The following is a 17312-nucleotide window of genomic DNA, read 5'->3' on the forward strand; positions in this document are numbered from 1 at the left end:
TTAATTGTTGTTTTAATCTCAATTTTTTAGCAATTCTTTACGAATGAAGTGAAAAAGGATGTTATTCCTTTCATCCTCTGTGATTACATTTCTCCTTGCTGTGGCTGTCTGGTGTCTATCTCTTTTACATGGGTTTTGTACTGAGGGGTCAGAAATCGTCTTTTGTCACCTTTTCTGTTGCATTTTTGTGATATGTGACGGTTATGTACACAACGCTCTAGTCGGGTGTAATAATGTTAGATTTTTGTTTTTGGTGTTGTTTTGATATTTAAAGTCATTTAATATGGGGTTTTTGCTTGGGCTATGTTTATTTTCTGTCACAGTGCACTTGTAAGGTTGAATAAAGTTTGTGACGTTGTGACAAGTTATGAACATATGCCGGGATTCAAATTTACTAGTTTATTAAAAATAAACTACTTTTTGAACTTATAGTGTGTTTATGAGCTTATAAGTGTGACTGGATTTGTCTAGCCTTTCTTTGTGTATCTCCTTTTTAGGCTAAAAGTTTTCCTGAGCATGTCACAGTTTTAGACTCCTTTTCATGCCTGTGACCATGTACATGTAAAAAATTACACTGACTTGATGCGAGATTACACAGGGACGTGCCGCTGCCTCCCCCCAGGCGGTAGGGCCCCGTGGTGAAATGCGGTAAGGCCATGAGCACAGACCCCAGTGACGAAATGATGACAGCAACACCCACCATGCGCGCCTTGTATCTTCCTGAGCCAAAGTAACTGATCAGCAGACCCAGGATAGCTGCTGATACGTCATAGGCACTGGAGATCATACCCACACGTGCGCTGGCCAGGTTGAAACGGCGCTCAATGGAGGACGTGTTCACATTGTTTATGCCGTTCACCACAAACCCTGCAAAATAACAAATCGGCTATAAATAGTGAAAATAATGGAAAAACTAAAATCAAGGTAGATAAAATTATTAAAGTTTTTATTGAAAAGAATAAAGTGTTTTTTGATTCTCGATTAAAGAATGTAAGTTGAGTCTATCTGCTTCAGATTTTGGTATGTGAAATGTTTCAATGTTGGTTTCAATGTACAGTTGATCCTTTCTACACTGACCATGTAGGGGACCGACCAAAAGTAGTCGACATAGAGAGGTGGTCACCATGGAAAGGTGAATTATATGGAACAAATGCTTGTCGGGATCGTGAAGTGGCCGTGGTAGGCCGGTGTTTGCTACCGAGAGGTGGTCGTCAGGGCAGGTTCGACAGTATCTGGAAGCACTGCTGTAAAATTCTCAATCCAGAAGTGGTGTCTCTGAAAGTCTAATAGCAGGATCGGTCTTTGTGTCACATGCACATTAACATTACACATACCACAGTCTTCAAATCCTAAACAATCAAACAAGAACAACAAAATTATTATTGGTGTTGCAAAATCAAGAACTAAATAAAAAGAAAGGACTCTCGTCATCTTGAGATAGAAATAGCTAGGTTCATTTTCTGTTTATTATCTCATTACATATATTATTTGTTTGGAGATAATATCCACTACAAATGTACAGAACATCTGTTCCACTGTCATCAAGTTTTCACAGCTGGCATTGACACAATGACAGCTGTTGTTTACAAAAACAACTGGTAACTCAGAATGCAATTCAGTGCTACAAATACAATACAGTACAATAGAGGGCTACCCTTTTCTTCTTTCCTTCATCAGTATAAGTGACTTATACTGATGAAAGAAATTGAAGTGTGCTTATGCTTTCCAAGCCCCAAGACTTTGCTGTGAACCTCGGATCTTTATCCTGTGCATGCACAGTACTTGGATGGTTAAACACTGATGAAACATGTACTGTACAGAAGTTTGTCTCTGGGAAAAATCCCTTGCCAAACCTGAGGATCAAGCACATTTTTGTTATGACAGAGAAACTACTAAATGACCTACATTCACTCTGACTGTGCTTTAACATTCACTTTAAAACAATTCAGTGAGAGCAGAAGCAGAATTATCTATCATTGCAAACCAAGGATGCAACAGAAGATGAAAACACTCTACAGGTCTATCATCAGAATTGAGTTACAGAGTATTAACAGATGTCTTGACTACAAATCTTTCATGCAAGAAAAATGACTCGATTTCACTCTTGTTCATTATTACATTTCGTCTGGCTATAAGTGTTAAGGTGAAATCAGAGATTACGCCAGCAGTAATTATGACCAGTGTTGTTCCCAAGCCTCAGTCTTCGGTCAATAACACAAAGTAGCTATTTTGAGCTGACATATTGGTACGACCCCTGGTGGGTCGATGGTCATATGGTTTTGAGGTGACAGAGGTCTTGTGACCACCATTTTCCCTATCATTGTATCACGCAGAAAAAGCCAAGACATTCAGACCATTATCCTTATTTTCAACCCAGGTCAACTGACCTAGCTATTATCCTTTGAGGCTGGGAACAACACTGAACCACCATACTGAAAGAAGAAACACGCTTGGAGAGACTGACTCACCTAAAGACAGCGCATACAGGGAGAAGAAGAAGAGCAGACAGGATGGGTTGTTAAAGCGGCGAAGGCACTGGGGTTTCCACAAGGACACCCCACAGCGGTTCTCAAACACGCTCATTTTTCTGGAGCCATGGGACACGCTGCTGAGTCGCTTGACATGATGGTCTCTGGCCACAGAATGCGTCGTCCCATCCCGCAACCCCTTGCTGACTGGAAGAGGAACAAGAGGGAAACTGTTCCCGTTCGTCAGATCCTCCTCTTCCTTCATCACATACTTTGTTAATTCTGTGGCCATGTTTAACAGCAATATTGATTACACAGTCATCTTTCTCCTTCTGCAGGTCTAATACTATTCGCCCCTTATCTGGAAGACAACGAGGAGGAGCTGCTTTGAAGACTAGGTAATGTTGCTACCCATGGCAGCTGGATCCCTCTGAAATATAACCAACAAAATTGGTGAGAACATAAATAAATGCATGAAGTCAAGTTACTCTGTCCCCCCCCCAAAAAAAAATTAAATCAACACAATCTGGTTCAGTCATTTGATTTCTTGTAGCTCGAGATCTTGTTTCAAAAGTGTCTTTGTGTATTCAGAGCTTCTTGAATGTCAGCTAGCAGACCCCCCCCCCCCCCCCCTTCATCAACTGTATAAACAACAGCCAGAACATGAAGTTTGAACATCTTCGACTGTACAAATTGCATAATCATGATAATGTCTCAACTCTCATTGAGATCAAACCAATATGCTCCTCTTTCTTTCTGCTTGCTGTGGAAGTCAACTGCCACTCAGACACACCCACACGCCAAGAAAAGCTTGAGTTGGTTTTCACAAAACAAACACACCTGCAGATGTATAGTGTTCCACATTAACCGAAATTAAGTTGCTTCACTGAACCTGACTGAACCTGACTGAACCTGACTGCTGACACCTCAGAGTCTGTTAAGTCATCAATTACAAAACTTAACGTCCAAGGAATCACGAAAGCGTGTATCCTCCCATTGGAAGGGTAATTAAGCGAGCCTGGAAAAAACGGTTGTTTGTCATGTCAGGGTATCATTCCTTCAGCACTTAGTACTTACCACGCATGTTTCTAGTTCTACCACCTCACGCCCAAAGCCCACCACAAGTACAAGTGTATCTGCCTCTAGACATGAAACTGTTTAAGCGGTAAAGGCGTATGACGGATGCACGCAATCATTCAAAAGCAGTAGCCAACTCATACTGCGTCTCTTGTGAACAAAATTTAGAAGTTTAGAAATGATCGTCTGCAAACCCCCGCGTGCTCAAATCCCTCGTACAAGTTCCAAATGCGGGACCAAAAGCGTTACACTTGCCGTTACAATCTTTGAAGAGAGGTTTAGCAATGTTACCTAGTAGTACAAATTGAACTTTTTTCTGTGAACACCTCGCTACTTACCGTTATATGCCCGTAAAAAGAAGAGGGGCTACAGTCACAAGGCCGACATTCTGCCAATGGAGAAGGGAGGGGAAATCACTCGCGCGGCTGACACTGATGGATTGTGCCACTTGTACTGTGTACTTTCACTGATCAGTGTGACATAGCAATAAAGAGGTCGCCGATAGCAAAACCCAAATAACACAACATAGGCGGGGAGATATGATGCAATATTATGAATGTAAAACTGTTTTCGCTGGTGTCGTGTACAATTGAATAGGCCACGGTCAAAAGATCGTGTAGGTAATTACCTAGCCCAAACGGTTAGGCTAGGATAGCAACTGATCAAAAGATCAGACAAAGGCTCAACAGCCTAAGTACCAGTCTGTCAACATATCATATCATATCATATCAATTGCAGGGAAAGGCAAACGAAATTAAATCCTTGATGCCGCCCTGCCTTACCACACTGAAAACGTACTCTGCTTTCACGTAACGGTATAATTACACTTAAGTTTTGTGACGTATCTGCATTGAGGAGTATCTATACATTATGTTTCATGTAACTGTTAATCGATTTTCTTACAATTTAGCCAACCAAATGTGTCTTTAATGCAGCAACATACCTGTTTTGCTGCGACACCAAGCGGAGAAGACGATAGGCGGCATTAAACCGGCCGTACACCTTTCCCCGGCTTGACTATGTGGGTGTCAGTTTTTGGCTCACGTAAGTGTAGCCTATTATTACTATAGATGCGATGCTAACTTTTGTATGTCTGTGCGTGCGTGCGTGCGTGCGTATGTATGTCTGTGGTAGAAACTTTAACATTTGACTGAACACCGAAATACTAATTTTACCTGGTTATTATTCAAGCAACAGCATTAAAGTATCATGATCAACATTTCGTCGGCACGCGTGTAGTTAAAGTGTGTATCCAAAGAAAACGGCTGGTGGGGTGTTTGGGGGGGGGGGGGGTAAAAACAGCTGACTGGTTTGTGTCGTGTGTGGTATGTAGACCAGGTCAGGGGTCAAAGGTTAGGTCAGATCGCGTGAAGGATTGTGGTATAGATACTCCTTCTTCTTCTTCTTGTCGATCACTCAGATGGAAACGCCGGTTCTCCGCGCAAATGTTGCCGTGCGCTGTATGTCGTCCAGACTGCCATAGAGCTTCCCTTGCACCGTGGTCGCCTCCGCCCAGATCTGGCTCCTGAGGCCATCGTGTAGTGGGCAAGTCTGCAGCAGGTGTTCCGTTGTCATGCTGCCTGTTTGACAAGGGCACTGGTCTGACTGGCCAATTCTGAACTTGGTGAAAAGGTGGTGGTTTATTCGGTTGTGGCCTGTCCGCACCCTGAATATGAGGACCTGCTCAGACCTTGAGAGCAGGTGAAAAGCGTCTTTTTTGTTGTAGTGTGGGTGCTGCTGCAACCACTTTTTGTGTTGCTTGGCCTTGATGATGGTCTTGGCTTCTTTGAAGGTGGTTCATCTGTCATTCTGGTCCTTCGTAGTGCCCTCCTTTGCCAGAGCACGGTATCTGCGGCTTCGTTGCCTAGTATGTTGCAGTGAGAGGGGACCCATTGCAGCACGACTGTGTGGGCTCTGCACAGGGAGGTCAAGGCGGATGACAGGTCATTCAGTTCTTTGTCTCTGGCAGTGTCTAAGGCCTGCAGGACTGACTTTGCGTCGCTGAAGAACACAACGTTGTTGGAGGAGAGTGGACTGTGCTCAATGTGGGCGCTGCACCTGTCTGGAGCCCTACTGCTTCAGCCTTGAAGTTGGTGGAGTAGAGGCCGGTAGCGAGGGAGATGTGTTCTTCTTCTCGACCTCCTGGGTACTTTATGTAGATTCCGGCACCACCACTTCTGACAGCCTGGTCGGCAGATCCGTCAGTGTATACATGAGTCCATTGGCGTTGGGGGTAGGAGTTGTGGATGTGTTCAATGGTGAGAGACTTCAGTTCAGCACAGCTGTGGGAGTCTGTCTTGCCAACGCCAGGAAGACTGCAGCGTATCTGGGGTCTTCCTTCATCACTCCAGCTTGGGTTTTCAAGGTATTGGGGGATATCTTTGGGTTGCTGGTCCAGGATATCTTGGTGTCTCCTTTCCAACACCCTCGTCTGGTGGATGAAGCTTCCTCTCTTCAGTCTTCCTTTTGTTGGTTGGCACAGTCTGTCTTTCATGGGTGAGTTGGCAGTCGTTTGAATTTAGCTGCCTGGGTGAGGAGTTTGGTGTCCCTTCTGTCTTCCATGGGCTCAAGGCCCATGATGTTTTCCAGCACTTGGATAGGGGTTGACCGCATGGCGCCAGTGATGATTCTGGCCGCCTGGTTCTGCACCTTGCTGACTCTGTCAAAATTTGACTTGGCTGCTGTGCCCCATGCCGTCACTCCGTACTCAAGTACTGGTCTGACGCTGCCCACGTACATCTTCTTGAGGATTGCTGCATCTGCGCCCCACGTTGTGCCAGTTAGCTTTTTCATTAGTGCTAACCTTAGCTTGGCTCTGGCTTCGACTTTCTCTGTCTGCTGTTTCCAGGTGAGTCGCCTGTCAAAGGTCACGCCAAGGTACGTGGGGGTGTTGTCAGCCTGCAGCGTCTGTCCGCAGAGCTTGAGGTTGGCCTTCAGTTCTTTCGGGGACAGACTAAAGATCGTGTAAGTGGTCTTCCTGATGTTGATGTTGACGAGCCACTTCTTTGTCCAGTCCTAAAGCACTTTCAGCGCCTCTTGCATCCTGTAGTTTGCTGTTGTGTTGTGCTCTTCCGAGCACCAGAGTGCAAGATCGTCCGCGTAGATGTCTACATGGACATTTCGAGGGAGGTCCTTGACGATGTCGTTGATGAAGAGTAGGAACAAGGTGGGGCTTGAAGACTCCACCCTGTGGGACTCCGTCTTTCAGCGTCCTCTTCCGGCTGTACTGCCCGCTTACATGGACTTTTGCTTTCCTGTTGTTCAAGTACTGGCAAATCCACTGGAACATACATCCGGCCACGCCACTCTTCTGGAGCTTCAGCTTCAGCCCTTCCTTCCAGACCTTGTCAAAGGCCTTCTCCATGTCAATCCAGATCGTCAGGGTGTGTTTCTTGTCCTGGTAGCCATCTTCGATCTTCTGGGCGATGCATGTCACCTGGTCCTCGGTCGAGCGATGTTGCCTGAAGCCGGCCTGTTCTGGAGAAAAGGTGTTGTTCTTCTCAAGATGCCAAGTGAGCCTGGTGTTGATCAGCCGTTCCATGAGTTTGCCCACGCAGCTAGTGAGGCTGATGGGTCTGTATGAGTCCACCTTCGCTCGGTCTTTGCCCTTCTTGTGGATCGGGACCATATCAGCTTCTCGCCAGACTTGCGGGACATGGCCAGTCTTCCAGCTGTTGTTGTAGAGCTTCAGTAGCTGTGTTTTTGCCCTTGTGCCTAAATGTAGAAGCATCTCGTTGGTGATCTTGTCTGGCCCTGGCGACTTTCTTTCATGCAAGGCTTTCATGGCATCTGCCAGCTCCTGATGGTTGAACGGCTTGTTCATGTGTTCCTCTGGCTGATGCTCATTGGAGGTTCTTCTCTCCTCCTGTATCTCTGCTCTTCTTTCTTCTGGTACAGTGATGTTGCTGACTTTTTCGTAGTTGTCAATGAAAAGGTTGGCAGCCTTTCTTCCTGTCAGCAACTCTTGGCCCTGCGAGATGGTGATTGTCGCTGCTCTTGTGTCTTCGCCGTTCATGGCTTTCGTCAGCTTCCACAGCTTGTTGCCGTCCCTTTCTAGGTTCAGCTTCTCCGTCTTCTCCCTCCAGCTTGATCTTGCTGCTTGGAGGTAGGCTCTCCTGTACTTGGCAGTGGCTGCTTTCAGGGTGATGTTGTTGTCAACAGAGGGGTTCTCCTCCACTTCTTCTCTGATACTGCTGACTTCATCCTCAAGCTCCTGAAGCTCTTCCGTCCAGTAGGGCCTGTAGTTCTTGCGTGCGCCCCGTGGGATTGTTTCTGAAGCTGCTTTCAGGATGGCCTGGTTGAAGTTCCTGGTGACCCGGTTGATGTTCAGGTCGTCTGTCTTCAGGCCCCTGGTGTAGAGGTCTGTGAGGCTCGCAAATATGTTCCAGCCTGCCTTCTTGTAGTTCCATCTTGGAAACGTTGTACTGTTCTGTGGCCTGTACTGCAAGTTGATGGCCAGCTTCACTGGCCGGTGGTCGCTGCCTCCTAACTGGCTCAGTATCCCTCTTGTGGTTTTCTTGGAGAGGTCATCAGTTGCGAAGGCAAGGTCTGGGGTGGAAGTCGACAGCCACCTGCGTGAGAAGAAGGTGGGTGGGTCTTCTGGATCGTTCAGCAGTATCATTTGAGCGTCGATCTGCCAGTCCTCCACTTCCTCTCCTCTTCTGTCCGTCTCCTCGTAGCCCCAACAAGTTGAGTGGCTGTTGAAATCGCCAACAACCAAACAGTTCTCGGCTGGTAGATTTTCCAGATACTGCAAGGAAAGTTCTTTGTCTGGGGGGCAGTACAGGTTGTAGATGGTAATGACAGAGCTGTCCACTGTGATTTTGACTCCTTGGACTTCAGCTTGCTGATTTGTGTCCACTTTGATTTCTTGTGCTGGTATACTGTTCTTGATGAGCATCAGCACTCCTCCTTTGTGTCTTCCTTCTCTGTCCTGTCTGCAGGTTTGGTATCCTCTGATGGTGAACCGGTGGTTCGGATTCAGGTGCGTTTCTTGGATACAGGCTACATCAATATTGTCGGCATACAGTCTTTCAGTGAGAGGAAGCTTTTTGTTGTACACTCCTTCCGCATTCCATTGAAGAATGTTCAGCGGTCGAAGAGTCTCCTGCGCGCTTGTTGTTCTTCTTTGGCCAGTAGCATTTACCCTCCGCCTCCGTAGCCTGGCTCCTCGCGGCGGGACGGGGTGACCTCCGGTAGCTTGGGTTGGGCCCCTTTGAGGCATAGGGCCCGGCACTCTACCAGCCCGGGGGGACTCCACAGGCAGAGCACCATCACGTGTTGAATCGTCTTTGTCCATCATGGGAGTGAAATGCGTTGCACTGTCGTTACGCGCACTTTGGCCCAGCGCATCCGTCTTCAGCAGTGGTTTCTTCTCCGACTTTTCCTTGTCGTAGGAGACTTGCCGTCCATGGCTGCAGAACGTCCCCCGTCCTTGGTTTTTTTTGTCTGAGTGATCCTTCTCATACCCCATTAGCCTCGGGGAGAGGTGGCTGAATTAGTCTGACCTCTACCCTTTGACCTGTCCAGCTTGGGTGGCCCTACCAGGAGTTTACACTCCCGCTGGCATAGCTAGCTCTCCGGGTCATCGAGGCACTCAAACCACCACACCGCGCTAAGGAATCAGCCTTGTGGTGGGGTATAGATACAGCAGAGACATAGATATGTATATCTCTGGATACAGTTATCACCGAGCTGCAGTTCGCCGATTCGGAGAAGACGATTTCACATTGTTCGGTTTCGTAGCTCCAGAAAAATATATAAACCAGTAGTTTAGTCTGAATCGCTCTACACACACACACACACACACACACACAGACACACACACACACACACGCACATACACCACGACCCTCGTTTCGATTCCCCTCGATGTTAAAATATTTAGTCAAAACTTGACTAAATATATAAAAAAGATACCAAAGGAGATTTCCTACAGGTTAATCTGCACAGCGTTTTCCAGTGTCTGCGCGAGGAAGCGCTTGGAAAGCGCAGTGTCGCCCTGGCCATCTGGCAGTCGTGTCCTCGTAAGTAGGCTACAGACAGACAGAGTCTAGATCTAGTGTCTCGCACTCTTGCACCGTGTCACCTATGCTTACTGTGTGTGTGTATGTGTGACGGAGTGATTGAGTTTGTGTTACTGTTTGTCGATTTCTTATGTGAGCCTTGAAGGCTTCGCCTCTTGTTTGTTTGATGGTTCCTTATGATTGTTGGTGTGTTGGTGTTTTTTGCCGGTGTGTTATTTTGTTGTTGTTGTGTTTGTTTATTTTGTTGTTGTTGGTGTTGTTTGTTTGTTTGTTTGTTTGTTAGTTTGCTTATTATTTTTTGGTGTGTTTTTTCATATGAATCTTTCGCTCTAGTTCATGAAATTAGAAAATCCTTTTAGCACCAGAACTGCAATGTATCTGTTTTTCTTGAGCGCTGTAAAATGATAGCCTATAATAGTCCCAAATTCAGTTTGTGTGGGGAGGTTCACTCGCACACTCTCTCAACTCGAACAGACATCATTGTTTTATTTCAAACCCCACGTGGGACTAGCACGCAATGGCCTGAAAACATAATACAAAAATTGTATTAAGTTTCAGGAAACAAGCCATGAAAATAGGCAATAAAATCAAAGTAATGTTGTAAACAACAAGAGCGGAAATATTTACATAATTATTCACAACACCATAAGTACTAGAGCAAAGAGTGACACAACACAACATACCGCAGTCCTAAGAACAACATAAACAAACTATGCCTAGTGAGTCAAATGCAAATTACACAAGTAAGTTCAAGTCCTATCAGAGTTTCTAGCACAACAAAACACAAGCTTATAGAAAGTCAACGTGGACAGTGCAAACTCTCAATCTCATTCCTCATAACATCACCGACAAGTTACTTTATGCCAGGATCAACAAGGGACTGTTGGGTATGGGTTGTACATCAAATTCTCTAGCACATAGTGAATAAAACAATGACCAACCAAACAAACAAGAACAACAACAAATAACCAGTGCAACAAGTAAACATACAAATAACGACCAAACATACAAACACAGGGGCCATAGTTATGTTACAAGCATCAGCATTGCAACAGAAACTAGGTCAGTAGTGCCACATCAATTATAGTTCTGGCAGCTAGGCTATGTATTTGACCTACATTCAATATCAGGGCCGGACCAAATGAGTTGTAAGGGGGGGGGGGGGTTCCTCCTTTTTTTTTGGGGGGGGGGGGGGGCAAATCAGCGAATTTATTTATTTTTAAAAATTAAAAAAAAACACTCAAAGCAAGGTACATGCTTTTTCCAGTGGTGGGGTTCCGGAACCCCTGGAACCCCCCCCCCTGGGTCCGGCCCTGAATATACATTCAAAGTTTGCAAGGGCTGACTCATAATTCTATCAACCTGAACTGAGAACAACTCAAATCCTAGCCTGAGACAAGAAGAACAAACTGGCAACCAGAAGAATAACATCTAAAGAGCTCGAGAGAGAGAGAGAGAGAGAGAGAGAGAGAGAGAGAGAGAGAGAGAGAGAGAGAGAGAGGGATTAAAGGAGGAACACACAACTAACAGAATATAAAAACAAGTCGCGTAAGGCGAAAATACAATATTTAGTCAAGTAGCTGTCGAACTCACAGAATGAAACTGAACGCAATGCCATTTTTCAGCAAGACCGTATACTCGTAGCATCGTCAGTCCACCGCTCATGGCAAAGGCAGTGAAATTGACAAGAAGAGCGGGGTAGTAGTTGCGCTAAGAAGGATAGCACGCTTTTCTGTACCTCTCTTTGTTTTAACTTTCTGAGCGTGTTTTTAATCCAAACATATCATATCTATATGTTTTTGGAATCAGGAACCGACAAGGAATAAGATGAAAGTGTTTTTAAATTGATTTGGACAATTTAATTTTGATAATAATTTTTATATATCTAATTTTCAGAGCTTGTTTTTAATCCGAATATAACATATTTATATGTTTTTGGAATCAGCAAATGATGGAGAATAAGATAAACGTAAATTTGGATCGTTTTATAAATTTTTATTTTTTTTTACAATTTTCAGATTTTTAATGACCAAAGTCATTAATTAATTTTTAAGCCACCACGCTGAAATGCAATACCGAAGTCCGGGCTTCGTCGAAGATTACTTGACCAAAATTTCAACCAATTTGGTTGAAAAATGAGGGCGTGACAGTGCCGCCTCAACTTTCACGAAAAGCCGGATATGACGTCATCAAAGACATTTATCAAAAAAATGAAAAAAACGTTCGGGGATTTCATACCCAGGAACTCTCATGTCAAATTTCATAAAGATCGGTCCAGTAGTTTAGTCTGAATCGCTCTACACACACACAGACACACACACACACACACGCACACACACACACACACACGCACATACACCACGACCCTCGTTTCGATTCCCCCTCGATGTTAAAATATTTAGTCAAAACTTGACTAAATATAAAAATGACAAGGATATGGTAGAACAGAAATAAGAAATCATACCACATAACAGTTCAATCAATGCACTGATTAGATGGAGCGAGAGTCTTAAAACCGATAACCATAACCTTCAGGTTCCACATTATTTCATCTCATTATCCGTTCCTGACACGAATCTCTTAATGAACAGCTAACAGCTCTTTTGAATAAAAGCAGCTTCTTTCAGTTGTGCTTCTACGTGAATCGTAAATTTAGAAAAGGCACAACTCTTGATGAGTTACATCATGCATACTCTCGATTGACACAGTTAACCGGCTCAGAAAGAAACCAATGTTATCATATCAACATACCCAATGATGCGTCTGTAATTCGGCCGATTTACACGAACTTGCCAATGCTAAACAAAATTCACCGAGCATCCTAACTGAAAGCTTGGCATCCAAAACTAACTGCTCAATAGACCATACAGTCGCTACGGAACATCGTTTAGTCTACAGTTTGATCTGACAGACTATGACGTAATATCTAGACATCCTGACGTAACCTCAGCTATCAGTGAAAGACAAATACTCCATCATTTCAGTCATCAACAAAACATAGCAGTACCGTAAAATCCCTAGTAAACGCCCACCCCCCCCCCCCCCACCCCCCACCCCCTCCGCACAGATTTCGGGTAAAAGTAGGGGGTGGGCGTTTGCTAGGTATACACCCCTTTGCAAGATAAAGTGTCATCACATTTTCACGAGAAAAAAAAGGTGATACAACCATGTGATTTGTGCAATTTTAATGAAAAATAAACACATCGTTTGTTTACACAAATTAAGATCAACGATCTGTGATAGAAAAAAAGAAGAAAAACTTGAAGAAGAACACAAGTGACCTTGATTCTTTAAATTCTCAGAATAACGTCAGCACAAACACAGTTTCTTCTCTTGTTTGGAGATCTGGTAGGGTTAATGATCGTGGGCTCATTCTAGTCCTTCGAAGTCAACATGATCGTCTTCACTGCATGTCGTCTCCACTCTCAGCTTCTTCTGGAGCATCTCCATTGCCGTGATTGCGGGCAGGATATCAATCAATCAATCAATCAATGAGTCTTATATCGCGCATATTCCGTGGGTACAGTTCTAGGCGCTCTGCAGTGATGCCGTGTGAGATGAAATTTTATACGGCCAGTAGATTGCAGCCATTTCGGCGCATATTTACCTTTCACGGCCTATTATTCCAAGTCACACGGGTATAGGTAGACAATTATTAACTGTGCCTAAGCAATTTTGCCAGGAAAGACCCTTTTGTCAATCGTGGGATCTTTAACGTGCACACCCAATGTAGTGTACACGGGGGGAGGTTCGGACACCGAAGAGAGTCTGCACACAAAGTTGACTCTGTGAAATAAATTTCCGCCGAACCTGGGATCGAACTCACGCTGACAGCGGCCAACTGAATACAAATCCAGCGCGCTACCAACTGAGCTATATCCCCGCCCCTAACGCCGATTTCATCTGGAAACCACTCAAATATTTCATCATCTTGGGAACCGTCCATGGTGTTTGAAATTGCGCACCTGTGAAAGGACGTAACGATCGTTTCAGGTCGTATGTTCTCCCACGCCCTGCCGCTGCCTCAGTTGATGACGTCTTGCCTTCTAGGCTGCTTGGGGTTGCCAGCAGCTGTCGGTGGTCTTGCTTCTCTCAGTCCACTCAACCCAGCAGTCTCTGATGCCATCTTTAAACGGTTTGGCAAAACCGACATCGACTGGCTGGGCTAAAGCAGCTGTGCGGCAACCGCTTCTCTGACTTCCTGGGTCTTATGAGTTCTGTAGCAGTCCAGAAGTAGGAGGCGACACTCGCAGTCTGCTGGCCTAAGAACACGCTGAATCCAGGTCAGGAGGGTGTTCCTCGTCATCCATCCATTTGTGGATGCATACAAACGCACATTGTCTGCTACTCTCAACTGGGGTAGGACGCGAGGTGGAATGTGTCCGTTTCTCTCCCGAAAAAAACAACCAAAAATCCGGGGTGGGCGTTTGCACAACTTTTGGCCCAAAGTGGGGGGTGGGCGTTTGCTAGATACTGGGCGTTTTCTAGGGATTTTACGGTAATACAATCATGATCAAGTCACAATAAATGGCATAGTAAACAAAAACAAAAAAATCATCGTTTACTTACAGTGAACTCAACCCTTTGCCGACATCAACACAGGTACACAAATTGAACAGGCTACATGTGGAGCAAAGTCTCTTTTCCCTAGATAACCAAGCGGGCAAAATGCCTCTTTTTCCTGGGGCTAACAACAACGCTATGATATTCTGCGACGATCGACTGTCGAATGGACTGAATGATGATACTAGTAAAGTAAATTTTAAGGGGCTTATTGTCCGTCAGGTCTTAATTGCCTATATTGGACATGAATTGGTTTATACGATTCGAGTTTTACGCCCTCACGGCTTTTTCGTGTTTGCGTGTTTAGGTGGTATCAGCCATCTGCACTTATGGTAGAATGACCAAGATCTTTAACGTGCCATTGTGGTGACACGGGGGTGGGAGATGGATACCGTCTCTGGGTCTGCACATAAAGTTGACCCGTGTCCGTCCCGGTGATACTCAGCTAGCCTGAGGCTGATATAGGCTTGACGCGGACTACTCTGAAAGCGCCTTTTTCATCTCATCAAAACGGCTTTCAATCCCTGTCTGACAGCCAGACCTGTGTCAGTTTCTTTAGAAACTTTGACAACTGATAACTTTACGGAAATTGCATACATTAGAAATTGGTTTGTTGCTACAGAACCTGTGTGAAAAATACTTTTAAATCATGTTACAAGATATAACTTTAGAAGTCCAGACCAAAAAGTAATTATGATTAATTACTCAAAATTAATGACCGATTAACGATCAAAACCCAGCAAAATAAAGATTGCTAAACTCTATCACTTCCTGCACCAAATACAATTCACTCTATTACAAAATGAACTCCTGTCTTACTTGCGGTAAAATGGAACTTATGACAAGTTATGCGAAGTAAAACTTGACAAAGAAACACTGACAGGTCGCCAAAATGACGCGTGTGACGTCACGCGGCGAGACACCGGTCACTGAAACTGAGGAAAACTTTGATTTACTTGATCCAAACATTTATTAATGCACTTTGACTCAAAAAGTATCTTAAGGGAATAAGAAATTAATTGCACTAAGTTAGATTTTCGAAAAAGTTACGATTATGGAGATAATAAATCCAGACGTCACCTACTTGGCGCTAAAACTCAGATAGCGACAAAGGTTCGGGTCGGAGCTGATCGAACATTAAAGCAATTTAGTTAAGGAACAACAGGGCCTTAAAAAGTACTTAAGCACGAACATACAGCAACATAGTGTCTATATCCATTCATTATTGACATCTAAAAGTAATATATAGCCTTAGATTGCATAAAATAGTACAGTCAACCCAAGCAATCTAAAAATAGATTTTAGGCGGAATAAAACATGGCCGCCGCTCAGATGCAACCAAGCAGTTCGTGTCGTCTGCTGAGGCGCAGAAAGTCTGTTAGGCCACTTGGCTGTAAGGGCAGTCAGTGGGGTTTTTTTCCGATCTGCTCCAGTGCATGCGGCCGTCACGACTTCACGCCCTAAGGAGAAGACGGTCATCTTGACCAAAACATGATAATCAGTTTGGCATCAAAGAGGAGAACACTTATACCGGCCCCAGTTGGAATGTGATTATTGAAAAGAAACCTCTTTGTTCTTGACTTAGTATCACACATCAGTCATCGAATCGGTGGAGCCACCGACAAAATATTTGAGACATCATAGTGACAAGCTGTTGCAATACTGAATTTCAACCCCACACACACACACACTGACACACACGTACACACACACACGTGACACACACACACACACACACACACACACACTGACACACACGTACGTACACAACGGGCACACACGTGACACACACCCACGGCACCCGGCCGGTCAGTATACACACAGACGGACACAGACACACACACACACACACACACACACACACACACACATACGTGACACACTACTCAGCCTACATCTATTGTATACACGCGTAACGATTAGAACGAAAGCGAAGGAAATGTATCCATGTATACACTATACCGAGCAATGATATGAACAACACTGAACCAGACAGCAATGTTTAGTGTCGTAAGACCAAGTGGACCCTTAGCAAAGATGGCCGAGATAGTGTTGCAAGGAAGTGTGTTATGTCAGTCACTCCGTGGTCCGAGCTAATTAGTTACATCTCAATCAGCCCAGAACAAGGGCTCTGGTTTCTCACGTGCCACTCTGGGTTGACACACTTTGCGACATAAGTGCCCGGATGGGAGCTGAAGAATGGGGTCTCAGTCTCGGAGACGTCGTAGGTCGGTACCAAAATAAGCATGATCTTAGGTCCAACATAGCGTAAGTCAATCGGACATAGTTCAGTACTTCCATTCGGTTCACAGTAGGGCTTATACATACTGCACTGTGCAGTGTCATCATGTTTTTGCTTGTATGAGTACCGGCATTTGATACGTTTCGTGTTTTTAAATTCTAATCATCATGTGTATGTAGTAAGATGTATATCACAATGCAAATGGTTGACGCGATTTAGTTACATTTTAAACAAACGGTTACACTTTCTAAGATGCCAATTTTAAAAAAAAAGTCTAACGAATTTGACTACAAGTCCATGACACATTCGCTATACATAATTTAGATGCACTTGAAATGGTTTACCTGAAAATACTCCACTCATTGTAACTCCAAAACCGAACTGTGTAGGCCTTTGGCCAATCATAGTTTGAGACCAAACATTTTTAACCGGGGATTTTTTATTGAACATCTCCACGAGAAAACTTAAGACAGTGACTAAGTGCACAACAAACCTTCGGGGTGGACACTGTCATAAATCCGATCTTCCTGGAAGGAGTAACTAACTGAGGAACTCAGATTACTTAAGGTCCATGTATTTACAGTTAATCGCTCACAACTGCGATGAGACGCTGCAGGCAATAATTGTTGTGTGCGCAGTTATCTTAACACAGACAGAAAGCGGGACCTGAAATAAGAACAAGCACAAATACAACAACAAAAACTTCGAAGGCATATGGCTTTGAAGATTAATCAAGTGTGTGCATCAGATTGTCTTGAGTGCATTTCTCTTCTCTTCTGTCTCAGTATCCATACAGTGAATAACTTGACGTGACTACGCCCACCACTCGTTCCCTCATCCTACACATGTACAGCCGCGTCATGCAGCTTGCCCCACACTCGACTCACTTTCATAAGATCACTTACAGTTTCAAAACGGGCAGTATAAAAGCTCTTG

General features: G+C 44.5%; 1 protein-coding gene across 1 annotated transcript in view; it reads right to left on the minus strand.

The window, feature by feature from the left end:
- The window catches only part of LOC138979814 (solute carrier organic anion transporter family member 4C1-like), a 29706-nt gene extending 25598 nt beyond the window's left edge, over positions 1-4108 (minus strand). Inside the window, exons 1-3 of the mRNA XM_070352554.1 lie at positions 3884-4108; positions 2469-2898; positions 580-867 (exon numbers count right to left, since the gene is read on the minus strand). Coding sequence (XP_070208655.1) covers positions 580-867; positions 2469-2760 — 580 coding nt within the window. The 5' untranslated portion in view covers positions 2761-2898; positions 3884-4108. The remainder of the gene's footprint in view (positions 1-579; positions 868-2468; positions 2899-3883) is intronic.
- Positions 4109-17312: the final 13204 nt, after the last annotated feature.

The sequence above is a fragment of the Littorina saxatilis genome, linkage group LG11 (genome assembly GCF_037325665.1).
Source record: "Littorina saxatilis isolate snail1 linkage group LG11, US_GU_Lsax_2.0, whole genome shotgun sequence".
Lineage (NCBI taxonomy): Eukaryota > Metazoa > Mollusca > Gastropoda > Littorinimorpha > Littorinidae > Littorina > Littorina saxatilis.